General features: G+C 44.0%; 1 protein-coding gene across 5 annotated transcripts in view; it reads left to right on the plus strand.

Annotated features, from left to right (window-relative positions):
• The window catches only part of CELSR1 (cadherin EGF LAG seven-pass G-type receptor 1), a 161,621-nt gene that overhangs the window by 43,854 nt on the left and 90,096 nt on the right, over nt 1-27,671 (plus strand). For all 5 annotated transcript variants that reach the window (XM_082762169.1, XM_082762171.1, XM_082762173.1 and 2 more), the window contains exon 2: nt 23,203-23,841. In XM_082762169.1, the coding sequence (XP_082618295.1) occupies nt 23,203-23,841 (639 nt within the window). The remainder of the gene's footprint in view (nt 1-23,202; nt 23,842-27,671) is intronic.

Consider the following 27,671-nt stretch of genomic DNA (forward strand, 5'->3'; position numbering starts at 1 on the left):
TAATTGAAAATAATTGGTCTTTCAGTTACATTACAGTTAGTATTTGGATAGTAAAAAATCAAACACATTATGCAGGTTGTATTTTAAGGAAACATTCCAGTGTTATTCCGTGGTCTTTGTTACGTGGCCTCTGTGAAGTGTGCTTGGCAGCGTTCACCCCCAGACCAATGGAGACAAACGCAGATCGTGGAAATAGCCTCTGTATTTTGGCAGCCACTGGGATTGCCATTATCAAGTTTCAGTGAGGAAGAAAAAACAAAAAGACTGAACTATCCTTTCTTTTTCCCTTGAGAGAGGTTCCTGCAGCTGAAATCTGGGAGCACCGGCAGTGCAGATGCTGCAGGTGTCACGTATGCATCTAAATGACTGCACCTTAAACAGTATCCACAAAGTCAGTCAGTCACAGGGGACCTCATTCTGGTCATTTATACATTTCCATCATGCTGAAAAATCCTAAACTTGATTTAGATGTTGTAATACTTAGCTCAGATTTTGCTGATGGAAATCAGTGGGCATTAAATGGAAGCTACTGGGGGCTTTCAGGGTGCAACTGCTGTCAGTCAGACTGATTAGGATTTAGTTTTTGTTTATGATGTGCATTTGTGTCTGCAGTGTTTGTGGTGGGGAACCAGTGCATGTTCTTCCATTTTGGCTGTGTGCTGCTATGACATGAGTGCATTCGCCTCCAGCTTTTATACAGGATAGCTGCAGGAGCATTGCTGCTCTGTTTTACCACTTCAAACAGCAAATATTGCAGTCGATTAAAGACATCTTGACAAGGACTGTATTTTCCTCATTTGAAAGGCAGGGCAGTTTTGTAATAGGGATAATACGGGGCTAGAGAGCACGTCATGGTCACCAAGTGCTGGCTGTGCAGTGGCTGCTAGGGAGTGTGAGATATTTCATGCGTTTGCCCTGCATGGACAAGAAAAAGATGAGATTAGATAAAACCAGTTGATGTAAATATTAATGACACCGTAGGTTTTTCCCCTTCTTTTTATTCTACATAAACTTCAATGCGAATTGCCAAAAGGGAAGAGATGAAACCCGAATTCAGCAGCCTGTGCAGGGCTGAGAACCGGCGGCACAGCCCTCACGGGATGCCAGCCCAGGTGGGCTGCCACACATGCAAATCCAGGTTTCAACTCTAAAAGCACTTTTGAGATGGGTCTTGCTGGGCTGGGTGTTCCGGCTCATTCTCCTGTTCCCGAGGCACTTGTTTTAGGGTTTCAGCTCTGGGTTGAGGCTCACCAAGCTGAGTCAGCTTTATGTTGGAAGTCAGTGGTGCCAACTTCTCTCTTCAGTAAAAATTGTGTGAAACACATCAAATCGATGGAATTGCCTCATGTTGGCATCTTTGGGTGCAAGGAGGACGGATGTAGTAGCTTCCACCCGACTTCAAATACACAGATAAAAAAGGTCTGGCTTCTTCTGTCTCACTGCAAGCTCACCAGCTTTTCTCCAGCCAGGTCTGGATGGTTTTGGGTGTTTTTTTTTTTTTACATTCATCATGCATTGCAGCATTGTGTGTAGCTGCTCTTTGTGCTCCCTTGCTGGGCAGCATTTCCCTGGAAAAGTACATCAGACCAGCATGTTTTCAATCTTAAAGGATCTTACAACTCAAAAATTGATGATAAAATTGTCCTTTACCTGCAGATTTAGAAAGACCTCTCTGCTTCTGTTTAAGTACATTTAGTTTCTTGAATGGCACGTGGTGACAAATCCGAGGTATTGCACAGCACCGCAGCAAATAGCACTGCCTTGGGTGTTACATACTGGGCCCTGAAATGTACCACCACCTTTTGCACACGTATACACAAAAATCTTTTTTAAAATAGGCACTGCTGGCTGGCAGCTTGCTGGCTGCCACTTGTGTCATCCTTCAGCATTTCTGTGTAATTGCTGTGAGGTCAGCATTTTGCCACTGCTCTGATTTGGGCTAAAATTCTGCATAATAAATTGGGTTTTGAAAATAATGGCATTTCATCCGAAACCTGTGGTCCCTCATGTTCTCTGTGAGGCCTCTCACATGCGTGAACACAAGCTTAGTAGAACAGAACTGCTCAAATAATAATCTTGTGATTGTTTGGATAGTAATAGGGTATTTTTATCCCTTCTTTTACGAAAGGCTTAGTAGAGGTGGGTTACTTGTTAACAGCTAAAGTCAAATAGTGATAGGCAAATCTTTTCTCTCTGTTTACACAACACAGCGCAAGAAAGATGTGTTTTACAAATAGTCTGTGTAAGGACTGTAAAAACAAATGTCTCCACCCTTCATAAACAAAGGCTTTACTGGAAAGACCATTTTCCTTGTACAGAGCAGAGAAAAGGAAAAGCTACCCTGTTCCTGATTGAGGTGAGGATCCTGGCTGTCTGCAAACCCATCCCAGGTCATTCCATGAGCTCTGTAGGGCTGAGGGTCATGGGGGAGCTTTGGGGCACCAGGCTGCACACCATCACCCTCCCAAACCAGTGCAGAGGAGTTTCAGAAGGGGCTAACACCACTTGGCTCCCCTGAGATCTCCTCAGCACAGATTTCTGATGGGGGAATTAGTTTCTGGAAATGGAGGCCTGCTGTACCTCACTAGTGCCCTGCAGATACCCGTTGTGTGCTGTTTAGTCACCAGCCGTGAATTTGGTACGTGTAAGCTGCTGCTTCCCAAGCAACCAGGGATGCACCACAAACAGGTTGCAACAAGTCTTAAAATGCTGAGAGGCTGGAGTGCAGATAATGAGATTTCCATCACATTAAAAACAAAAAAAAAGAATCTTGTAAACCTTTCACAACCAAGTTTTTAATGGACTTTTTGGGAGGAGGGAAGTACCTTCCTAGGAAAAAAAAATCACTTGAGAAGATCTGAATGTATAAAATCAGCTGTAAATTGAACTGGGAAGGAATTTAAGGTGGGGATCCTCCAACCTTTTTTAAACCATGCAATAGGATACAAGACATTTTAATAATTTTTTGAGTTGTTTCCTTTTATTTTTTTCGATATGCCTAGCTTTGCTTTTCAAACTCTTACTCTTCAAATTCTTCTGAGCAAATTGGATCTGAGCTCTGCACCAACGTGAGCTGCAGTGGTCTGCAACAGTGGTCTGCAACATAGCATGGGGAGACTCTTCGGTGCCCTTTGGAAAACGTAGGGTTTTCAATGTAGTGTTTGCTGGTAGGGTTGCACGTCTGTGCTCAGAGAAGTCAGGTGGCACAAAAAATCCTGGGCATTGCTTCTGCAAACTTACATAGAGGGGCTTCAATGAGTGTTAGCTGGCTCAGTGCTCAGCAGCCTGCTGAGCGTGGGACATTTCAGCAAAGTCCAGTGCTTGAGTGTAAAGGAGTCAAGGAGCCCAAACGGGACTGTTAGAGGCAAGCAAGGGTAGTTTAGGAATGGGCTGTGCCTCCTAATAACAACTAACTGCATACTCCAGATTAGACAAAAATAAAATAATAACAATAAAAAAAAAAGCAAGGTGTTTCATTTTCTATTCTTAATTCTTTGTTATGTGGTGTGATAAGTGGTAGAGTTATGATCAGCCAAATAGGCTGGAGCATGAAATGAATCAGGCGTTAAGCAGGGAAAGATGTCCCACTGGTGCTCTGTGTTCCATTAATGCATTATTTTATTCAATTTATTATCCTTGAACATGTAAGCTGAACTTTAATTCAGTGCCAAAAGGCTAGTCTTTAAGTTTTAATTATTTAACTTTGTTTTTAAGAAGTCTTTCCCTGACCAACATTTGCAGTTTAACCATGTTAATTCTCTTTGTCCTGTAAAATAACACTTGAAATTCACTAAATGAGGAAAAACAAATGTGGGGTAACGATAAATGAAGTCTGTCCACAGCAGTGTGCCACTGTCTTGCCTAGATCTTGATGCTACTGATCACTGACCGAGGGCTCTGCTGCATGTTACCTCTTCTGGAAGCAGCTTCTCCAAGAGCTCGCTTTGTTTCTCTTGGCAAATTCAGTCTCTAATCCAAGTAGGCAAAACAGCATCTGGCGTGCCAGCCTTGAACGACTGCCGACCCCTGAGCTACTGTGTGTGTTAGTCTAGTGTAGACAGATCAATGTGTGTCTTGCAGCATGTTTTAGAAAGGTTGCTGAGACCTTCCAAGTGCTAGTCCCTACAAGTTAGCCCTCCGAATTTTCTCCCTCTTCGGCGCTGTCGGGAGGCACGTTGTGGGTGCTTGAGCTTTCCCCGAGCCCGGCTGTTTGCTCTGGTTTGAACCAAGATGGGAATAAGAGGCTGCACGAATTCTTTCTCACAAACGTGTTATTTTTCCATGCTCTTCCGTGAATGAAGTTGTGCCAGGAGTCGCTGAAAGGTTGGGAAGGCTCAGGAAGCCAGTAATTTGCTCACTTAGAGCTCCACAAAAGATACCAATTTTTTGTATGGTTCTTACCATCTGAAGGTGAATATAATTAAGAAATTGAGTCAGTTTACAAATAGGTCATGGATCTTGTAATAAACTGCAATTGTTGACATTTATGGAGGCTTTTTCTCCCAAACATTGTTTATGAAAGGCAATTGGCAGAGGCATTGAGACAAAAACTGCTGTAGGCTTCTTTTCTGGGCAGCACTCAGCCTCCCGAGCTCCTCCTTTCCTCCCCAGCATATCTTTTGAAGCTCCGTTTTCGTATTTTCATGTATGTACATGTGCTACATTTCAAGTGGTGCGGTAGTTGATTTTCTTGTACTGAGAGCTGTGGGACTTTAATTGCTGTGTTGTTTTTTTTTTTAATGGAGCTGGGTTTCACCTGAACGCTCGGCTTTCCCAGGAGCTGCAGCAGGGTGTCCTGCAGGACAGTCCCCTTCTCCAGCTTTGTGAGGAGACCTCTGGTTGTCTCCAAAAGCTCAGACAGCATCTCAGCCTCTCAAGCAGCCTCTCTAAGGGCTGTAGGTACACGTACGGTCTTGCTCTTTGCAGGAGAGCAGCGGTAGGTCAAAGCAACCTGGGTGTTGCAGGCAGCGAGCGGTCAGGGAATGGCCTCTTCTTGAAGAGCCTGGTAAATTAGCCCTCGGGTTTCTCTTCTTTCAGTCTGCTGTGGGTTGCATCCCATTCTTGTACCAGATGTCATCAACTCCAGTCAGAGGCAGCTGATGTGAACTAAAAAAACTCTTGCTAGAGGCAACATGCATATTCACTCTTCATTACCCACACCAGACTGGTGAGAAAAAAACAAAGGTGGGGGAGGCAGGGAAAGCCAGATCAGGAAAACAGTTGAAAGACCTGAAGACTCATCTGGATTCAGTTTTTCTCTCATTGTCTTGTGTGTTCAGAGGTACGGTTAGCTGGCTCTGTGAGAAGGAAAACAAGGGTTAGACAAGCTGGAGATGAGCTTCTCTAAAACTGGCAGTGTTGGGCTGCAAAGTTGTGGTCCAAACCCATTGGTAAGGAGGCAAGGACACAGCAAAGTGGGATGGAAATTGCATCTTGTGGAGATCTTCTAAGAACAATAACATCTTTTTTTCTTCATGGTTATGAAATGAGCCAATGCTCCCACAAAGCCCAGCGTGCGAGCCGGTGCCACCAGCATGGCAAGACCCCAAGACTTTGACAAAGAAATTGTGGCAAGTTTTGTGGTGTCTGCTGATAGTGAGAGGCCTGGGTGGGTGCTCGTGTTGCTGTACACAGCCCTGTGCAGGAGGCATTGTGTTGTGCCCTCGGGTGCCATCCTCACCCGGCTGTAGCACCTCACATCATGCAGGGTCTAGAGGGCAGTCCTACACCATGTGGTGTGGGCACAGCCCCATTGGGGTGGTGTGCAGGGCTCAGCTTTTTGCAAGGTCCATATGAAGTCCCACAGTTGTGTCTGAGAGGCTGTTGTATTTCCTCATAACTTCTGTAGGTGATGTTTTAATGCAAAATGTCCTGGAGGGACCGAGCTGAGATTGAACCTATCCACGAGAAAAAGGCTCAGTGCAAAACCCTCCACCCCCTGCTTCATGAGTCAGCGTCTGGGACACCAACAAGTCAGAGGGAAGCCAAGTTAAGTGCTTGTAGTCTTTGCCTTTTGCCGTGGCACTCAAGCTGGTGTCAAAGACTCATATTAATAGGATTATTCCCCTGTCAGATGGAAGCAGCAGATAGCCAGCCCAGATGTGCATGGCTGGTTTGAAGGCCCAATTATCTTGTTAGTGTCAGTTCTTGGCCTCTTATCAAAGGGACTCTCACGCACATCACCTTTCAGCTCTTCACCCTGCAAGGAGGAGGAGGAGCACCCTTTAAGCAATTCCCAGCTCGTAAGCCAACATTTGTCATTTTTTCGGTAGCGTCAAGAAGAGCAGGCTACTGAGCGTGGTGGCCTAGGTGAGGCCAGCAGCCGAGGTGATGCCTCCATCGGGTGCTGCCAGCTGTGGAAGGCAGAGCTGGTGTAGGCTTGATGTGTGAAGCCTGATTGAGATTTTTGGCTGTTTGGGGTTTGTTTTTTGGGAAAAGATGCCGCCAGCTGACTGCAAGGTGCTGGGATACTCTCAGTGGGCAGAGCTTGAAAAGAGACTTTACTGGGACGATGCAGCGTGGGATCTACAAATGTGATCAGGTGGCTCCAGAGGTGACTTTACAGAGGGGAATCACAAAAAAATATTCATTATTCTTTTCAAAATCATCTCTATTATTTCACTTTAATCAACATATTAACTAGATTAACCAGAGCACCTGGTGTTTCTGGACTCAGCTACGTGATTCACTCACTTCGTGTAACAAAGATATCGTGAACTGAAACCAACTATTTCCTAGCTCTAAAATCTGCAAGCATAATTTGGTGCCTCTAATTCTCTTTGTCACCAGGCTGAATACAGGCATATGTATTTCTGTAGCCAGCCAGAATATAATAAACACAGGAGCTTAAATCTCTGTTGCTAGCTGGAGGGAAAAGCCGTCTCCCTTCCCAGGGCACATGAAACCTGCCCTCGGTGTGCTGTCCTGATTGGAAATTTTGAATGTGCATTCTCAGAATGACTTCATTTAGCGCCCAGAGCCAAGCCCACACGCTGCTCCGCGGCCAGCAGCCAGAGAGAGAAATGAAGCTAGACGAGGCGACAGCTCCGAGTAGGTAGGTGTGGTGCTGGCAGTCACGTTTTCACACGCAGCAGATGCAAGCTCAGTGTTGTGGTCATCTCTCAGGGCCAGGCAGACATGAAGTTGCTTCTTTAACTCAAATAAGAACACTTGTAAAACCTCCAGCTTTCATCATGGAACATTAAAATCAGAGAATCAGAGGATCGTTTGGGTTGGAAAAGACCTCTCAGATCATCACGTCCAACTGTTGACCTGTTTTATGTAAGGAAATTGCAGCCAGTGACACTTGTAGGTTAAATCAGCTTGCATCACGTTTGAGTCATGAAGATAGCAGTGTCACTGGAAGTACAGATTCGTTTGTATTTTGCAAATCACTCCTAAAAGTGCTGACTGCTGTGTTCGTTACTAGCCCATGATTACTTGTACTAAAATACCTGGTGTGGCATTGCCAGCTATTCTTGTTTTCACTTGTAAGAACCTCTCAAGCCTCTTCTTTTGTCACGAGATGCTGCCGTTTCTGTATCGCAGCAGTTTTACAGCTCTGCTAGCAGAAAATAAAGATATTTTTGCTACCACATGTGAAAATATGTAGTGTCTTAAAATTCCCTATCCCCCTGCATAGTGCAAAATGCTAAGCAGGTTTGTATTGTGCTGTGATCTCTGTGAGTTCTGACTTAAAGTTGTTTTGGTTTTTCATCCCATGCATTCACTCCCTTAATGTTTCACCTCCCTGCTCTTCGTGTTAGAGAATTTTTTCTGCTAGCAACGTCTGTACTTCTAACATTGCATCACCCCACCGCCTCTTTTTGTATTCTCCTTCCCCGTTGCCAGCCCAAGAACCATTGTTCTTTGTTTAGTGATGTTGCCTAGGTCACAAATTGCATGATTTATTAACGTTTTTACCAGAGCTTGCTTGTTTCCCATACCCTCTGCATTGTGTGTGTGTACATTAACTTCGCTGCCACCAAGCGCTTACATTTTCCTGTTTTCCTTACAACTTGTAGGATTTTTTAAGCCATGAGAAGGGCCAGCAGTGTTGGATTTGCAGAGTTACATATTCAGCCGTTCTCCCAGGGTTGCAGAAAACCCATATTACACAGACCTGAGACTTGTGTGTGTGTGTGTGTTAGGAAGATGTTTTCATGCTGCAGGGCTGCCAGCGATGGAGGAAAAAAAAACAAAAGCCATCAGCACATGATGTGCACCTTAGCTTCACGTCATGTGTATTGCAGTTGAGAAGTGTGATGTATACAGTTAGGCAGTAAGAAAAGTAATTAATTTTTCTTCAGTTTTATGCTGGAGCCAGTGGTGAGACCTCTGAGCCCAGGCAGCGCTGCCCCTCTCATTTTTCCCCACTTATCTTGAAGCTCTTCTGAACTGTCAGCTGCGAACACGGGGAGGTTAGCACCCTCTTTGCTTAAGGCTGTCTAATCTCAGCACTGACCTTTCATCGCAGAATGCCCCCCTGAGCTCTGCCCTGCAAGTCCCTTTCGGCAGCCCCCCAGCATCCTGAGGCCGCTGGATGGACCAGCACCATCACGGAAAGGGCTTCCCCTTCTAGCCCGGTCCTGCTAGGTGTTGGCTTGCCTTCTGCTCATCCCGTTGGTTTTCACCTGGAGATAATGACTCAAAAAATTCCTCTGTATTGCTGAGGTTGTTTCCCTTCCATTGTTTTATCGTATTAATCCCATCCTGGCTCCCACAATGATACCCCATTTTCTGTGTCACAGCCCGTGCTGCCACAGGTCTGGCTCTTTACTAAGAAGTTGCTGATCATGGTCACTTCTTTTACCTCTTTGTCTCCCCTCAATGTCTTGTGTTTTCATCCTAACTGTATGCTTGGAGAGTTTTCTGTTCTTTTCCATGCAGCAGCTCCTGGAGTAGCTGCAGCCCAGCCAGCCTGAGCCATCCTTAAGCCATGAAGTAAATTCTCCATAAGCACATGCACTGGGGCCACAAATCCTTTTCTGCAGAGACTCCTCTGCTGTGTTACTGTTATTTTATTGTATGTTAGAAGCCTGCTGAGACCCAAAGCAAAGATGTACAAACAAAACAGAAATTCCTCTCCTGGGGCTGAAGGAAAAACGTGGTAAATGTCTGTCCAGCTCATTCTGGATGTGGTCCTGAGCAACCTGCTCCAGGTGGCCCTGCCTGGTGGAAAAGGACCTCCAAAGTACATTTGCATGTATGTTTATAGGTGGGACACTTTCTCAGCCACATTAATGTGTGAAAAAATCATCAGTGGAAAGACATAAAAACGACTGAGCCTGGTCTCAGCTGTCATTACAGGAAGGCAGATTCCTGTAGGTGTTGCAGGAGAGAGAAATATACAGGGGGAATAGAAAGGAGGACTATGGGACTCTGAGAGATGGAGGAAGGGGCAGATAGAGGAGAGATGAAACACAGGGGAATTCTGATGCCAGGAGGTTGACCTCTGTCATATTAGCAGAGCACTGTGTCAATATTGAAGCACGAGCTCTCCAACACAGCTCCTTAGCTCACGAGGACCATGTGAGCCACTACACAACCACTTTGAGAACTAAATTTGCCCTTGTTGGTGTGCCAGTTCTCCCTTCTTTCCCATCTCTTTTGAGATCTTGTAGGTAGGATTTCCTACAGCACCTTTGGTGCCCATTTTCTTTGCAAGCTCCACAGGTCTCTGCATCTGCTCCACCAGAAGCACTTGTGCCAGACAAGGACTGGACAGGACCTGAGCCCAAACCATCAGTGTGGAACTCAAATAATGTGCAGTTACCCTTGAACGATTCATTTTCACATATCAATTCATTGTTTTTGCCCTGCTTGTGCGTCTCTGCCCCACTTCCCTACTAACCGCTGACAATTTGCATGTGAATTGGTTGGCTTCAGTATCAGGAGATGTTTTGTCACAGCTTGGGACACCAGACCGGCCCCGTTCACCTCCCAAAACATGCATCTGTCTCCCTGCCCTGCTTTGAAAACCTAGCAGCTGAGTAGAGAGGGATTAGCCTCTAGACAGGGCTTTCAGAGACAGACTTTAATTAGAGGTGCAGGACGGAGCTGAGCAATCACCTCTGATTACTGCTGCAAATGCTTTAAGAAGAGAAATTAGAGCAATGGCGTATTAAGAGGTGGGCTCTCAGGCCTTAATATCTCAAGCAGTTCAGTCTTTTTAAAGTGCTTTGGCCGGATTCTGGCTCGTGGTACGTGTGTGCACACCCAGCGTACCTCCAGTCACCCATGGGTGTTACCACCTTGTGGGAGGTGAAGGATCAGCAGGGCCATCCCTCTGACCTCCTCCTTGGGGTGGCAGCTGTCCTCATGAGTGCTCCCAGGGAAGCACCAAGTGTATTTTAGAGTCCTAAGTCTTTGTAGTTGTGCATTTCGTGCCCACACGACCTCATTGTTGTCCATTATTTCTTACTGATTCATTGATTTTCTGCTGGTAACATGGGATTGCTGTTGGGAAGCTTCTCTACAAATCCCACCACTGACAAACTGGTTCTGAATCACCACAGCCTGCACCGAGTGAGATCAGTACTTTTAAAGTCATTATGGAAATGTCATTAATTAAAGGGAAAATGAAAGCATTTGTGGAGCAGGGGCACACTCACAGACCTAAGAAGCCCCTGGGCTCCCACTGTTTGCAAAGTGTCCTGCACGTCCCAGATGGCAGAATGCAGCAGATGCTGAATGGCATTAGCTGTTAATAAATTGCAGTATCCTTTCTATTGGCCTTGGACATGTTCAAAAAAAAAAAAAAAAAAAAAAGTAGTTACAAGTGTGGATGTAAGGAAAAATGTAGTTTAATGTACAGGCTGGGAAAACATTTCCTCTGTGGGGATACTGACTTAACTTTAACCACCGAGGTTACGGCGTTTTCTGAAGCCTCAGGTTACGGCTGTAGGAACAATAGTGCAGGAGATGTCATCAGCCTACTCAGAGAGCCAGGAGAGGTCATTTTACAGAGCTTAGGCTTTTTTTTTTTTTTTTTTTTTAAAGAGTACATGCCCAGCATGGGAGCCTGGCATTGCAGCCCAGCTTCTTGCTCACGGGAGCCTGTTTCAGAGATGAATGCAGAAGGGTTTAACCACGAAACACAGAGCCAGCAGCAGTCCTGGAGCACAAACGTGGAGTTTGATTTCCATAGGAGGGAACTGAAATGTCTTCTTGGCCAAACAGGTCTAAGAGAAAGAGGGGAAAACACATTGGTAGCTTTTGGGGGCGCTAGAATATTTTATTTTGAGCTTGAATATTTATTTAAATTTTCCTGCTGTGAAATTAAAAAAAAAAAAAGTATGGAAATATCCATGCTTAATTAGAAAGTGTTGAGTTGGTTTTTGGCTTTGTTTTTTTTTTGTTTTGTTTTGTTTTGTTTTAATGAAACTGAGGTAGGAGATATGCTTGGCAACTGCAGAAGCCCTTTAAATTTTCTCACGTTTTACTGTAATGAAATTAAACTAAGTTAGAGGTGATCAAGGCTAGGGTCTGGCTGAACACAGCGCAAACCCACAGGCTTTCCCACTCACCCAAAACAGACTATGGAAGTTTGTTTCCCCTTCCCTGCTGAGCACAGCTCACTTTTGTAAGCTGTCTGATTCTCCTCCCACCATCTTGTAGGTGCCAATGCAGCAGCTTGTTTTGGCTGGGATGGCAGAAAGGGGAAAAGAGGAGCAAAAGCCAGCTTCTCTAGGGCAAGACTCTGCTCTCGAGGGGTATCGCAAGATGAGCCTCTTCAGCCTCTTGTTGGCAGTTGTGGGAGTCAGCTGTGATGGGGGACGCCTGAGCTGGAGGTCAAGAGCAGAGACTGTACCTGATCATCCTTAGCAGCACAGGATTTTGAGTTAGATATAGATATATAGACTAAATATATATTTATGGGGCAGCAGAAATTACCTAAGTCATTCCCAATGAAAGATTCACTGAAATAGCTGTGTTTCTGGTACTGGTTTTGGTGACCCAGTGTTGACAAATTTTGGGTAGAAATGTTTTTCCTCCACCACCCAATTTTGGCCAGCTGTCGGGAGACCTTTGTGTGCATCTTGGTCTGTCCTTGTTTGATGCAGAAGATGACACCCGCGTGACAAATCGTGGAGCCATGTTGGGTGACAGCCAGGCATCACCTGCCTGTGCTGCCCCTGACCTGCAGCATGCCACAGCCCGCTCCCTTCCCGGCGGTATTTATGGGAATTTTGCTGGCCTTTCAAAGGACGTTGCCCCATGCTGTGCCACTGCTGCCTGCGCTGCTTGTACACTCAGCAACATTATAAACCTCTCCTGACCCGTGTTGCAGCTGCTTTTCCTTTCCCCCTGTCACCAGCTGTCAAGTCCAAAAAGAAGTATTTCCTTTTTTCCACGTAAATCTTAAATCTGTGCTTCCCTTTCCCAAGGGTCCACCTGTGAGACATTCGAGAAGCTTCAAGCAGTGAATGCTGTGAGGATTTATCTGGTTTAGGTACTCACCTCAGATGTCAGCAGGCTTATTTTGAAAAATTAGAAATATTACAAAATACAGTGCTCCTGGTGCTGCTCTGCTGATGCTGTGGAAGACCAAGGATGCATTGAGAGCTCCAGCATTTTCCTCTCTTACTCACTGAAGTGAATTATTTTAAAGGTAACCTTCTATGTATAGAAATTGTTGGGTCACCTTATGTTAGTCCTAGAATGCAAAATATGCTTCACTCAAGGTCTGTGTCTTACAAACTGTCTGGCAGAAAATTTTATCTGATTCCTGCCGAAGTGAATCATGCAGTTATAAATCCATTTCTACAGCTCGGCTGAATGGGAATAATTAGATAGGCATTTGAGATTGCGGTATCGTTTCCGAAGATCAGTGTAGTTTCTGCTCTTCAGCAGTGGCTCAGAGTCACTGATGTTACCCATCCGAATCTGTCAGAACTTGACGTGCCATTTCTTTTCCTCGGCTTTCCAAGATGACGCACGGCGATAAGAGGTAGGCTCTGGCATTCTTCTGACTTGGTCCGTGGGGCCGCTTTCCTCTTTGTGCGAGTCTTGCAGAGCAAACCACAGGAGAAAAACACCCGCTCCAGGTTCAAGACTGCAGAAACAGGAAACGAGGGCTTTGTCCTTTTTGATTAGTGTCCAGCATACCAGTTTTAATGGCCAGGATCCAAGAATAACCTTTGCGATTGACCATGCGGCCAAAACCACGATGATCTCATTGCCAGTGGCCAGTGACACGTAGCTGGTTAACTAATCAAAGTTATTTTTTGGTTTCGAATCATATATTTTTTTAAATAGTGTGTGTTGCCTATAAACACAGAATCTGAACAAAATACGTGGGATTTCTTCTATAAATATTGCCAGTGTCTGGTCGGTCTTTTCCAAAACTACAAAAGTTCCTTAAAGGTTTTTGCCTATTTTATCTTCTATTTGTTCTATTTATCTATTTATTTTATTCAGATGATACAAAAGAAATCTTATTGCAGTTTCTTATTGTCTTAAGTTTCCTTTTGCTTATTTGCTTCTTATTCTGTTTAATTTAGGAGGCCTCTGTTAAAAAAAAATAGATAAGCAAATCCGGTCAGTTGAAAATAACAGTAAGGGTAAAGAATACCTATTCCCTTTAACACCAAAAACTGGGGAAAGGGTGGTATCTTGTTGACAAAACTATTTTCATTCTGGGGATTTCTAATGGAGGTGAGCTAACTGAAAGTCTGAATTCCTCAGTACATGGAAAATGGTTGTATTTTATGTTGGATCCCAGTGGAGGGACCTTGAGTACACTACTCACTGCTCATTTGTGGGGTGGCTGCTCCCCATCACTCCTCTGGATTTTCATCTGCTTCTTATTAAAAAAAAAAGCAAAGCAAAACAAAACAAAACAAAACTCTTAAACATTAATTGAACTTGAGAGAAAGACAAAAGGGAGTGATAAAGGCTCTGAAACCTTTCACTTCAGGCATGCCTGTTACAGGTGGGACATCCATGCCCCAGTCATTGCTCCCATCAGCATTTAGAGCTTCGATGTGAATTGAGGTGGCACAGGGAGGGCATGAGGGGGTAACTCTGCTTGTCTGGGTCCCTCCTTGGGAGAAGCGTGTTCAAGCAGAAGGAGCAGCTGAGCAACCTTTGCCATGCCTGGTGTGTGTGGAAGGTGATGCATGGCCATTATTGCTAAAAGAAGCCTCCCCTTGTCCTCCCCTAGATGGATGCCCCCTGTTTTGATCCTGCACTGATTTACAAGTGGTCTTGTGATGACTGCAACTAGAGAAAGCTGGAAAAAGTGCACACATGCCTAGGAACCCTCCGAGTTTCCCACGCTGTGCTCCTGCAGATCACGAACACAGTGAGCAGCCCGCTGAGCTGTCACAGCTGAATTTTTCTTGTGTTTTTCTGCTTCAGGGACGTGGGCAAGGCTGTGCATTGCCCAGCATATCAGTGGCTCTTACAGCTGATACGCAACTGTTTTGAAAGCTGAGCTGTAAACAGAAGTGACATCAGGAAAAAGGGGCCGTTGCCTTTTGTCAGTGTTCCCTCCTTTGTTTTTGAGTCGAGATAGCAAATCTGAACTCAGGCCAGCGGGAAGCATCCCTGGGTTTTCACTGTGAGCTGCGGACCTCGTAGGAGTAAAGAGCAAAGCGTATCCCAAGGCAAATGACACGTGGGAATATAGAGACGTTCGGAAAAATAAATGTGATGGATTTTGTGTTGCTGACACTGTTTTGAAAGGAGGCCTTTGAGGCCACTAATACTCAGTTTCTGTGTGAACACCGAGGCAGAGAAGCTATTTCCTTATTGCTGCCCCTAGTTTTGAACCTCCCAGACCCCCACCCCAAGTCTTCCCATCCCAAAAATTGTTTTAATCTATCAAGGCCTGGGGAAGTTCTTGCTGTCATCAGGCCAGATGAGTGAAAACGTTTGCAGGGAAGAGAATGAAGCATTTTGTGAGCAGCCATTGGTTAGCTCTGTGGGCAGCACAGTGGGATACCCCAAATGGGTACTTTCTCTTCTGAAGTTTACAGTTTGTTGGGTGCTTTCATGGTTCTTAAGAAGCCTGTCTGAGTCCTCTGTAAGACTGGGGGACCAGGGGACAGGGACAGGCACATCTCCTGTGCTGTCCCTGCTGCTGCAGCCACTGCTGCAATGAGGTGCGGGATGCGGACCCAGGTGATGGGCTGGGAAACCAGTTCTTGCCTTTTAGCTATGGATATTTAGCTATGCATTCAATCAGAATGAAAATGCAAAAGATATTAAAACCTTCTCTCTTTAAAGTTCAGAGAGGCTTGGAAATCATCACAGTAATTAGGCAATAGTTTTGGTTATGTATGAAGCGAGATCAAGCCCTGTGCAAGGCGGTGGAGCCCCCAGCAAGTCGCTCCGTGTCTGTATCAGGTGCAGCCATCTCCAGTGGGATTTTTCATCCAGACAGGTCTGATGGGTGCTGTGATATGTGCAGTCTCCATGGGCATTAGCATGAAGTGGGAACCAGGCCCTCCAGCTGCAGTCCAAAGGCTGCATGAGAGGGGGAGAGGCATTGGGGTGGGATCCTGGGCTGTCCCCCTCCAAGGGCTGGGGACAGGGCTGGGGACAGCAGGATGATGGTGTGCAGGGAGCTGGCACAGCTCTGCTGTCAAACGTGGCCAGGTAGAGCAGTCTTGCCAGTCCTTGCTAGTAGGGAAAGACAGCTTAGGTGCAGGGAGATGAGCAGAGCCCAGGAAGGAAAATGGCTTTACATTTTGGCAAGCTGGAAAATCTCCTGGTCAGGAAAATGGTCTGGAAGGAGATGGCAGTGAGTGTGCTCATGCTGCCTTCCTACACAGTGTCCTTCCCTCATCCAGCCTGTGCTCAGGATGGGGACTTGTTTCCCCCGCCTGCCCTGTGGCTGTGCATCCCTGCTGGCTTCCCTGCCCACACCTCTCTCCTTACCGCGACTGTACCCTATGGGCAGCAGGTCTCTGAGAGCAAGCAGCAATGCCGGAAGGAAATATTGAGGAAAGCTGGGTATATTTTCAGCCTCACCACAGTCAGAATCAACGGTGCTTATTCCTGCCAGCATATCCAACGTGCCTTACTTCCCACCCTCTGGAAACACTCCCTGCTATGACCAACCCAATTCGTGTTTCAAAACTCGCAGCTCGCAGGTGCTGGTTTCAGAGGAGTTAATGGCAACCTTGTGTGGTGTTGAGCAATCCAGTTGGCATCAATTTGTTCTTAATCCCCTATGTGATTGTTCAGGCAGCAAACTGAAATACGTTGTTGTTTTTTTTTTTTTAAATATTGTGTACAAAGTAAATAAGCCTGAATAGCACAGGCTGAATTAAAGATAATGATGTCAATATTATTATTATATTTTTTTTTAACACACCAGGAATTCATGGTTGCTTTCTGCAGTTTCTCCTCCCACAGCTTGCCTTTCCATAGCTGTCTGACTGAGCTCATACTGCTGTTGTTGCTGCCAGGGGGACCAGTGGGTGAGAGCTGCCTTGGGACCCACTGCTCCACCATCCCCCAGGTGTCACAGGTACCCGTCTCTGTCAGGATGAAGAGATGACTCATCTTGCACAAGCAACTACATGAAAGCAAAAATAAGTACATGAAAGCTTAATTTTAAGGGTTTTCAAGAACATCTGCAGCTTGTGGGGTGTGAGAGGTGGCTTTCCCTGAAAGCTCTTTGGCAGCATGTGGGAGAAGCCAGACGCTTTCTGTGCCTGGACACGCTTGTCAGGATCCTCTGCTTGCACCGACCCTGACATCACTCCACAAGTGTGTCTGTAGCCAACACTGCTATGGTGGCAGGGCATGACATGGCATAGCCACAATCTGGATTTGGACTGTTGTAGTCTGTCTAAAGTGTTCACAGTGTGGTCAGCCACAGCTTTCACCTCTGCTACGTGTGGCACATAAACCACAGTGGCTGTATGCTCCCGTCTGCACATTCGCCCTGCTCACCCCTCATGTTTTCATTTCTGCTCTCGACGTCTTGATTTTAAACCACTACCCTTTCCTGACAGACTGTGGTTCATGTCTGGGGCTGCCAGGTCAGGAGGGAAGCTCTGCACTAGCACGATGGGCTGCTGGCAGGGGCGCACACAGATTTGGGCCGCTGGCCCAATTTTGGCCAGGAGCAAAGCCTGCTGGAGTCAATGGGAATCTTCCTGTTGACGTAATGGGCTTTGGAGCAGGCCTCAGCCTTGATGTTCTTCAGGCCAGTGTTTCTAATGTAAACATTTGACGTAGTGTGAATAATAGATAATTATTTTCATATATTCTTTCCAAAGTCCACAACTTGCTTTGGCAGTCAGTGGTCCTAAGCGTGCAAATGTGATACCAGCAGTCTGAAATGAAGGGAGGGACAAAAGCCATAATTCCCGTGGCCAAGGGGAATCATTCCTGTGTCGTTTCATTCAATGTGGTGTAAAGAAGGAATTGGTCATCAGCAGCGTTTCTGATCCCAGAGCAGGAAGCTTTAACATGATCCATTACTGCCTGTCTAAGAAATGATAGGGTGTTATACAAGATGTGTTTACACCAAAACGAGGTGATGGAGAGTATTTCTCAAAGACTTCAGTTTGTCCCCTTTTTTGTTTTGTCCCCTTTTTTGTTATCACAACATTTAGTTATCACAACATTTGCTTTCCTTTAGCAAAAGAGAAATTTTTATTTTCATCTATATCTATTACATAACAAGGACTGCTTGGGGATGTTCAGGGATGGTTGCCCCTGGACCTTTGTCCTGCCCTTTTGGACAACTAAGACCAAAATTAAATTCACAGTTTTGCCTATTTTCCTTTTACTTTTGTGGTAGTTTTTCTCCTGTTTTGGCATAGAATCTTGCTTAGGTTCCCATCCTCCATTTTCTGTGCAGTTTACTTCCTTTTAGGATGCTTTCTCTGTGCTGTAAGCCCCTGAAATTCTCCATAATGTAGACAATGTTTTAAAGGGTTTGTCTTATAGTTTGTCTGATCATAGAATGGCTTTGTAGTGCATACAGCAGTGGTTTGGAAGGGATAATTTTAATACACTAATATCTTATGTATTTTAAACCTTTTTCCATGGTGTGCAAGCACATATGCAAGGCAGGGGCTTTGCACTGCAGACTTTGCGAGGCAACAAACAACCAACACTTAGTGCAGGACTGCTCATGTCACTTTTATGGATGTCTGCTGGGTTTTACTGCTGTTTGCTCAGCAGGCAGCTGAGTGAAACCCGTGTTTTAGGTTCCAGCTCTGCTCAGGCAGCCAAATATTGCCTGCTGTCTCCACTGCTATGAGCTGCTGCTACTTACATGCTGCTGCCACCCAAGCAGTGGAGATGACACTAAAACTATGGCATCTTCAACATTAATTCAAGGCTGAACTGAACTTGTTAAGCAAACTGAACTTGTTAAGCAAAGAGGTGAAAAAAAATGAGGCCTTTTGTAGATTTCACTGCCACTGTGGCTTTTCTCTTTGGCAGCCACTGCCACCCATCTGTTTCTTCTCTGCTGACCTGCAGAGGATTGCAGCTCTGCACAGTGTAGCCTGCTCCCATATGTAAAGACACGGCTGCAAGCAGTGAGGGATGGAAGTCTGATCATTCAAAGGCATGTTACCAAATGATGTCTGCTGCCTATGGATATGCCTGATTCCTACGAGCTGGGAAAAGCAAGAGGTTTATGTGAACCTATGGAGTGTCCTTATTCTGTTCTCTGGCCAAGGAGTTTGCATGGCTGTGTTGTAAACTCTGGCATCTGCTATTTCCAGATACATTATAAAGCAGGATTAGAATAGATGTGGGTTGGGATATCTATGAAAAAACGTTCTGATGCTAAAATATTTATATAAAATATACAGCTTTGATAATTATCCCTAAGACCCTTGTATATAATAAGCCAAAAAAAAAAAAAAAAAAAAGTGTTAATTGTTTTATTTCTGCCAACTTCAAAAACAAACAAAAAGATCCTTTCTGGCCAGGTGCTGCCATTGCCAAATACGTGTTTCAGTTAAACATTGCTGTGTTTACATTTCTAGATAATAAAATTCTTTGGTTTATGGACTGCCAGAAGATAGAAAGCTGAGATTAAGGTCTCAAATTTGATTGGGTTTGTTGTAAAGGAAAGGTAATCATGAAACAATGGCTATTTAATAAATTCTCAGTTATTACTGTATTTTAGAGAGGTTTGTGCTTTTGTCAGCTTTTACTGTATTCTCTTTTGTTTGTAATGTGTCAATAATAGTTGTATTAAATCTTTTCTTTAGTTTGATGGAGTGTAAAGATTAGTTGCTCTTTTTTTTTTTTTAAGGAGCATATTCAGCAATGACAATGACACAAAATACGTCTACTTTGATTTCCACCTTCTGGAGATGTCTTTTGCAGAAAGTATATGTAGAACATTATTGCCTGGCTATAAGTTCAGTGTGCATGAACTGTGTTTGTAATGAACGCCTCTTTCCTCTACAATTACCCGGATGTCCAGAATACAGATATTGGTCCATTCACAGTAGTGTGAAACATTAATAGACTTTTTTTTTTCCCCTTATTTTTTTCCTCCTTGCTTTTGATAAACTTACTTGTGACACCTTTTGAAAGAATATTTTATGATTTTTTTAGGGTATTTTTGTTGCCTTCATTACCCCAGTGTCTCAGCATTTCAACATCTGCATCCCATGCTCCACAATTTACACATAAGTGCTGTTATCACAATGTACATAAGAGAAACTCCGGGACAGAGCAACAAAAGCCACTGTGACAGAGGTTTTAGGAGCCAATCCCACAAAACGATGTTTGGAGCCCTATTTTTCTTCTTGATCCATCCTTCCAGTGGCTTGGGCTGCTAAGATGCACACAGGCCACTCAAGACACTCTTAGCAGGATGCCCACACATCTCATCTGCCAGCGTGGCTCATGTTTGCAGAGCTCCTTCAGAAACACTCCTGCACCCAGCCCATTTGTTGAAGCCAGGCAGATGATGGCTGTGAGAAGCAGTGACAGCCAGGCCTTGCACACACGGACGTGTTCATCTGTGCCTAGGTCTGCTCCAAGGAGGAAAGTGTGTCCAGCGTTTCTCCTGTGTAGCATCCCTTGAAGGTTGTTTCACACCCCTGACTGAAGCCATCTTGCACCTGCCAAAACACGATGCAGGCTTTTTATAGCTGCATCCTCAGACCTTTGAAAAATCAGGCTGTGTTAGAGCCTTTTTAGCAGAATAACAGATTGGTTGTGCTTGTGTGTCGGGTAGCTGCATATGGTAGGCATGTCAGACAGTGAAAGGACATGAAGTATTACTGCTCCATAAAATAATACTTTCTAATACTATTTTTCTCCATTTTCTGGCAGTAAACTTCTAAAACTTTCTTGGAGTATTTCATCTGAGAGGCTCAAAACACATATATTGTCATGTATGTCAGACTTAATTCCTGATAAGGACAAGGCAACATTTTCACTTCCTTCGTTGCACTTGCTTCAGACCCTCAAAGGGAATGTTGCCTGTTCAAAGTAGAATAGATACTAATTTGGTCACATAAAACCACAGATTGTTTCAGCTTTCCATGAATTTCTGAATGAATAGAATGATCAAATCCAGTGATTCTGCTCTCAAACCCACTGGGGTTATGAAAGAGCTGCTTGTCCAGCAGGCTGTATAGCCATGCCGGTCTTTTGTTGCCCATGGCACACATGCCTGGCTCCTTTCTACTCTCTTTTATTTTAATGCTCTGCAATGGGGCTGAACAAAGCCAAATTTGCTTTTGAAACATAACTTAATTTTGCAAAATCCATCGCTATATGTCTGTGCCCGATTTTCTTTTGTGCTGCCTTCAGAACAACAAGGCTGTGTGGTATCTGACACAGGGCTTTTTCCAGTGATTTATTAACTGTGTCAGAATAGCTGTTGTGAATGCTGGGAAGCTCTTGTATATTGTGACAGTTTATATTGATTATGACAGTTTGTAGACTCTAGTGTGTTGTCAGACAGTGGATAGTATTTTGTCTTCTTACTATACATACCATGGACTATAGATCATAGTGTTTTCTTAAAAAAAAGGACCCATTGTCCACTATTCTCATTCCTCACTGGTATGAGAGCACTTCTGTAGGGTATTGTGCAACAAATAGCAAAATAGTTCAGGGACCCTATGGGACAGGCAATCAAATGTCAATTGCTTTAGGAAAAAAATGTGAATAGTTTATTCTGCTTCTGTTCTTTCAGTGGAACGAGCTGTGCAGTTGACAGAAGTGGGTAAACTAGTCAGAGGCTGTCGTTTATGAAAATAAAATGCATCCTGTACTAGCTGTTGTCCAGACATCCACAGACTACCCCAGAAGAGGTGGTTATACATGACAATTTTGGCTACTGATGTTTCTTAAAGGTTGCATTCAGTGTCTTTGGGTCTTTGTGGAAGCAGAAATGTTTCTAGAGTGAGTCCAAGGAAGAGTTGGTAAGGATCTCTGGGAGAAAGCAAAAGCTGGCACGTGAGCAGCTATGATGGGCACATCAAAAAGATCACCCCCAATAATGACCTCTTCTTAGTGTTTGCTTTTAGCTAGGCAGTAGTAAAGTAACACACAGGAGAGAAGAATTTTCTGTTTGCCTTAAAGCTGCTTCAGTGTGAAAAAAAAAAGTCAACAGCTGAGCTTTTACAGATGTCCTGATCGGGAGGATGGAGTTGAAAGCCATTTGGTTAATTATGCAATAATTAACAATATATTTATTAATATAATATAAGCAATTAACACTACATTTATTTTTGAAAAAAGAGCACTTGGGGTGCAGCGATAACTGTGAATGGGAAAAGAGCCATTCTGTTTTTTCTGTTCTTGGAAGACCTTTTAGAAGAGACCATAATGGATCATAAACTTACACTTTCAGATAACAGTCCTTGGGAAGATGACCTTTGGCAATCCGTGCTGTTAGAATTTTAATCTCACACTGGTTTTAGATTGATTCAAATGCAGTTTTTGCTGTGATTATATATTAATGCAAAATCCATTTCCACACATGCATTATGGTTTGACTGAAACACATGCAATAGCAGGTCACTTGTGAAACTGTTATTTCAGGGATGCTTTGGGCCAAGTCTATGGGACTAGGCTGGGACCTAGGAGAGCTGGATTCTGTTGTTAACACCCCTGTGGGCTGGATAGTGGCCACTCAAGCCAGTTCATCCCTCATGAGATGAACTCACACCCATATTTAGTTGTTTATTTGCTCTGTAAGATCTTTGAGAGGGAACATTTCTTATCAGAACTGTCTCAATCTCTCCTGGGATCTCTTGATGCTACTGTAATACTAATCATATTTTCTGTAATGTGATCTGTATTTTCTTAATGAGTCCTTAATGTTAGCAAGGAGACAGAATCAGACTAAGTGGTTTGATTTTGGTGATGATGCAATTTCCAATCCATGCTCACATTGAATTTGGATTAATTATAGCATTAACTGTATCATCATAATTATGTTTTGTAAAGAAAGAATGTACATTCATAACACTACAGTAAGCCTGGGGTATATTAAGATTTTACAGTGACATCTCTCAGTCCAGTGTCAGGTATTATTACTATGCACATATTTATGGGTTTTATTGCAAAACATCCACAGCTGTACTAGAAATGCTTTAAATAAAGGTTAAATTGAAGAGTTTTTAAATGTCTGCTTTTCATTACTGACTTTTTTTTTCTAAGTTTCATAACATTTTCTGAAGAAGGTGTGTAGAATGAATGAATTCAGATGTTTAAATGTGAATATTTCCGTAGGTGGCTTTTATCTAAAGCTCTGGTAACAACTCTCTGTCTGTGCATAGTTCTGGCTCCTTAAGCCTGAGACTGTGCCTGGAGAAGATAATTTTGGTGGTGTGCTGTGAAAAGCAACAGCTTCCCAGCACCGGCTGTAGACTAGCCGTGACTTGTATTTAAGATCCCTTCAGTTGCTATCAGGAGAGCCCCCTTGGTCATCCCAGGGCTGTCAGGCTGTCTGTTTGCTCACTAGCCCTCGCCATTTGTTTGCCTGGGATGTACTCTGGGTGTGCTGTTTGAGATATTTGAGTTGCAATCCTTAAGAAAATTTGTTTGTTTATTTTTATTATTTATTTTTATTGAGTAAAGGCATTGGTAATCACTGCAGAAGGATGCATTTCCTACTCAAATTCTGGTGCCCTGAAATGCCTCACAGGTCCATTTAATTTCTAGGAGACTGCAGGGACATCCTTGCCCATAGGTTGAAGCCTGGTCTCTGACACTGCTGTAATCTTTCTCTTTTCCCTTCAGATGGTGTCCACAGCGTGACAGCAGTTTGCACCCTGCGCGTCACCATCATCACCGACGACATGCTCACCAACAGCATCACGGTGCGGCTGGAGAACATGTCCCAGGAGAGGTTCCTTTCTCCCCTCCTGTCCCTCTTCGTGGAGGGGGTGGCAACAGTGCTGTCCACCGCCAAGGATGGCATCTTTGTGTTCAACATCCAAAACGACACGGACGTCAGCTCCAACATCCTGAATGTGACCTTCTCAGCTCTGCTCCCTGGTGGCATCCGAAACAAGTTCTTCCCCTCCGAGGACCTTCAGGAGCAGATCTACCTCAACAGGACCCTGCTGACCCTGATCTCCACGCAGAGGGTGCTGCCCTTTGATGACAACATCTGCTTGCGGGAGCCCTGCGAGAACTACATGAAGTGCGTCTCCGTGCTCAAGTTCGACAGCTCGGCCCCGTTCATCAGCTCCAACACGGTCCTGTTCCGCCCCATCCATCCCATCAACGGGCTGCGGTGCCGCTGCCCGCCCGGCTTCACCGGTGACTACTGCGAGACGGAGATCGACCTCTGCTACTCCAACCCCTGTGGGAGCAACGGGCTGTGTCGGAGCCGAGAAGGGGGCTACACTTGTGAGTGCTACGAGGACTACACTGGTATGTGTTTATCTTATCTTTGACCCATGATTTATATGTTAGCCCGTCAACCAGGCCAGCTCTGTATCAAGCTGGAATTGCTGACATTCTTAGTCAAAGGGAGAAAAACTCCTGGTGGTGCCTTCTGGGAGGGGGAAGGCTTCTGAGTGCCACACATCACTTGGGGTAAGGCCGATATCCTCAGGGACATGCCGTGACAGGAGCCGTGCCTTGCTCCAGGCCGTGCCAGGGGGACCAACAGCTACTGAAATGATCTCCCTCATGTGAATTTCTACCCACTTTGTGCAATCGTATTTCTTTTAGCAAATACTTGGAAGGAAAAAGGTGGGCCCTGTCCCATGGTTTTGCATATTAACTCCTTCCTGGCACCTCAGCAGTGCCCACCAGGGCATGGTGTGGGTGGGCAGCCTCAGTAAGGTCACCAACCCTTGGGACAAGTGCAGAGCATGAGGGTGGCTCACGGTGACCAGAAACTGCCACAATATACATTTATGGGAAGCACTGCGAGGCAGCTCCAGTTTGTAAGCATCCAGGTGGACTCCAGAAAGCCTCTTCCAGGCCCATATCCAGCAGCCTGTTGAGGAACACACTTTGCCGCATCATGATCTTGAAAGCTAGTGAAGATCAAAGTGCTTCTTCTCAAACATTCTTGAGATGTTAGGGAGGAACACCAGCCAAATGTTTTCTGGTGCTTCAGTAAAGGCAGTGGGATTATTTGAGTGTTTGAAGCTGCACGTGCATGTGAGCATCCTGCGCTGAGGTGCTGCCTGGCTGTAACTGATGCTGACAGCTTGTCAACATCTGCTGTGACCCCCACAAATGAGGTGTAAAGCAGAGGGGACTGTTCCCAAGGCGGCCTCTCAGTGCTGAAGTTATAAAAAATTGAAAACATAAATTATTTAAGTCTTCATATAAAAAAATAACATGATGTGTATGCCTACAGTGCTGCATCCAGCCTTCTAGGCGGAAGGGTTTTCCTTCACTTTACATGGCTGTTGGCTCAGGACTGTAATTAAAAATGCAGTGGTGAAAGGAGCCAGCAGCCAGCAGGGACATGGCATCAATAAGGGAACTGGGCTTTCCCCAGCACAGGGGCAGGAGATGCTCCCTGAGATGAGAGGGGCTCAGGGCAACAGAATCTTCATAAGGTGCTGGAGACAATTTTTTTGCCTGACCATTGAAACCCTGAATCTGTCTGTGATGGCTGGGATTCTGGTCTTTGCTGAGGAATGATTGTTCCTGGGAGGCTTTTTGCGTGTGACTTATACAGTGAAATGCATTATGAAGTCCATTTTCTGTGCATACAGTTGATGCATGATATGGAAAACACTTGGCATCACACAATACATTTTATAACCAGTTCATTTAGTTTAACATGTTTATGTAATACTATATATGATTAGGAATGCTTAGAAATAGCAAGTTTCATTGAAAATGGTATGCATATAAATAGACTTAATTCATCCATGAGTAAAGGTCTTGGAAAGTTTTGGAATGACATAGAATGATAGAAACATGCCATTCTCCTATCAAATTTTGAGGGTCTTTTGCTATTTTCAGAATAAAAAGACTAAATATGCTTAAAAATGAAAGAGGATAATTTTATATTAATAATTCATGAACATACTTAATAATTAATTCTGTAGTCAGAACAGTCACTGTACGTATATTATTCATATAATATGAATATTCATATATTCAGCAGCATAATATTCATGCACAAAGAAAGATTTGATCTGTAACTGTGTTTTCAGTACATATTTCTTGAGTTAAAAATTAACTGTCCTGCCAGGATATTGAAGTGATCAGAAATTAAGGAATGTGCACTGCTCATAGGCATGCCAACTTTAGGTTTCAGAGTTAACCATGCCTCAGTGAAACTTTATTTTTTGGAGTGACAGTTTGCCCTGTGTTCAAGAAGGCTCTGGAATTCCTTATCCTGTAAATTGATACAAATATTATTGACTATATCTGTTTTATTGCCGAATGAATGCAGTAGACATTTAGTATCCACTCTGTGGTTGGTTTATGTTACATTAGTGCCTTTAGGCTCAGTGTTGCATGACAATGTTTTTTCCATCAGACCTGACACACTTGGCCACATATGGTGGTCATTAGATGGTTGTTTTTCACCCCTTTTACAGAACGAGGTGGAAAATGTTATCAACAAGCAATCTATTACCAAAAATAGTTTACAAAGTACTTGATCCATTGTTGAATTTTGTCCATGATCTCCTTTAAGAACTGCATTATTTTGCCTACAATTTTTGACCTTTTTTAAAATAAGTTAATATCGATTTGTAAATTGGGTTTATGATCTATTAATCATAATATTGCATTTGCTGCTTGTATATAAATATTTATTGTTTGCAACAATACAGATTTTATATCTATCTAACATTTAAGCAGCACAGGTTTGTTTCAAGAACAGCAGTGTGTATTGACTCATAATGCAGCAACTGTGAATGGGAAAAGCAGAACAGTGGCTGATGGCATGGACAGAGCATTGCTAAGGCTGAATACTGGGAGATGCTGGCATTACAGACATGTTTCCATGGGATAAACTCAGAGTAGTAACATATCAATACGAAGTACTTATGAATCTCTGAAATAATTGTAAAAGATGAAATATGAATGGTAATTGTCAATGAAATGCAGCCTGCTCTGGCAGCTCTCATGTTTCAATTTCCCAATTAAGAGCCTATGTCGAAAAATAATTGCAAGAAAATGCTAAGATCTATCATCTTTCTGCTAACATACACTGAAACTCGATGATAAATCACTACACAATCATAACCCTGTACTGAATCTATCTGACTGGTCACCTGTTAAAAATATAGCATTTGTTTCCTGTGGCAGATAATTATGTCCTATCATAATCAGATGGAATTTCCCCCCATTTTTCCACCCTGCTTTGAAGCCCTCCATTTGTTTTGAAGTAATTGTTAGTCATTTATACATGATGAAAGTTCCTCTGTCTTCAGGAGTCTTCTGTTACGTGCACAAAGGTAAACTGAGCTCTTATAAGATATTTTTGAAACCTGAACGCTGGCTAGTTTTCGGTGAGCTGGAATCAGCTTCACTTCCTGTGATGGAAGGAGGTGAGGGAACAAGGACATATATTTTTAATCATGTTTTTCAAAACAGCAACTGCTTTAAATTCTGTTCTTTGTATAGAAACTCGTGCACAGTAGTGAACAACAGTGCAGGCTGACAATGGTGCTATTGACAGCAGGGAGCTGTGTGCATGACTACAGGCTTAAAGGACGTAATTTAAGTTAAGCAAACAGACTGAATGAACTCAGACACTGTGGAAAACCTGTTTCTTTTTTTTCCAGCTACGTTCTGTGTATCTTTGAGTGCTGCAGGAACAGTTGAGCCTCCTATAGGCCATATAGCTGTGGACACCTCTTTGGGTGTATCTCCTGCCCTGCCATCAGCTCCCGTGGCAGCTCGGTGCCTGCGGTCCTTCTGCTCAGCAGCAGCCACCGGCGTTCTCCTCTGCTGTCCCAGTCCCTCAAAGTAAAACTGAACCACACAGAACAAAAGCAATCCAAAGGGAAAAAAAAAAATAATCCTGAGATAAGGAAGAGAGTTGATGTTCCCACAGTTCTCCGTAGCACAATGCATTCTTTCAGCCTCCTTTGCTACTTCTCCCCTAGCAAGGAGCAATTTCTGGGGAAAAAAGATATTGCCAGAGAACTTCCCATATCCTCAGCATCTCTCCTTGGATTTCACTTCAGAGAGGGGAGAAATCTTAAGTGGTCATAAATCTTGTAGTAATCAAATACAGCAATTAGAGATCCTTTACATGTTATATTTTTTTTTAG

The sequence above is a fragment of the Aythya marila genome, assembly GCF_965140915.1.
Source record: "Aythya marila genome assembly, chromosome: 1".
In the NCBI taxonomy this organism is placed as follows: Eukaryota; Metazoa; Chordata; class Aves; order Anseriformes; family Anatidae; genus Aythya; species Aythya marila.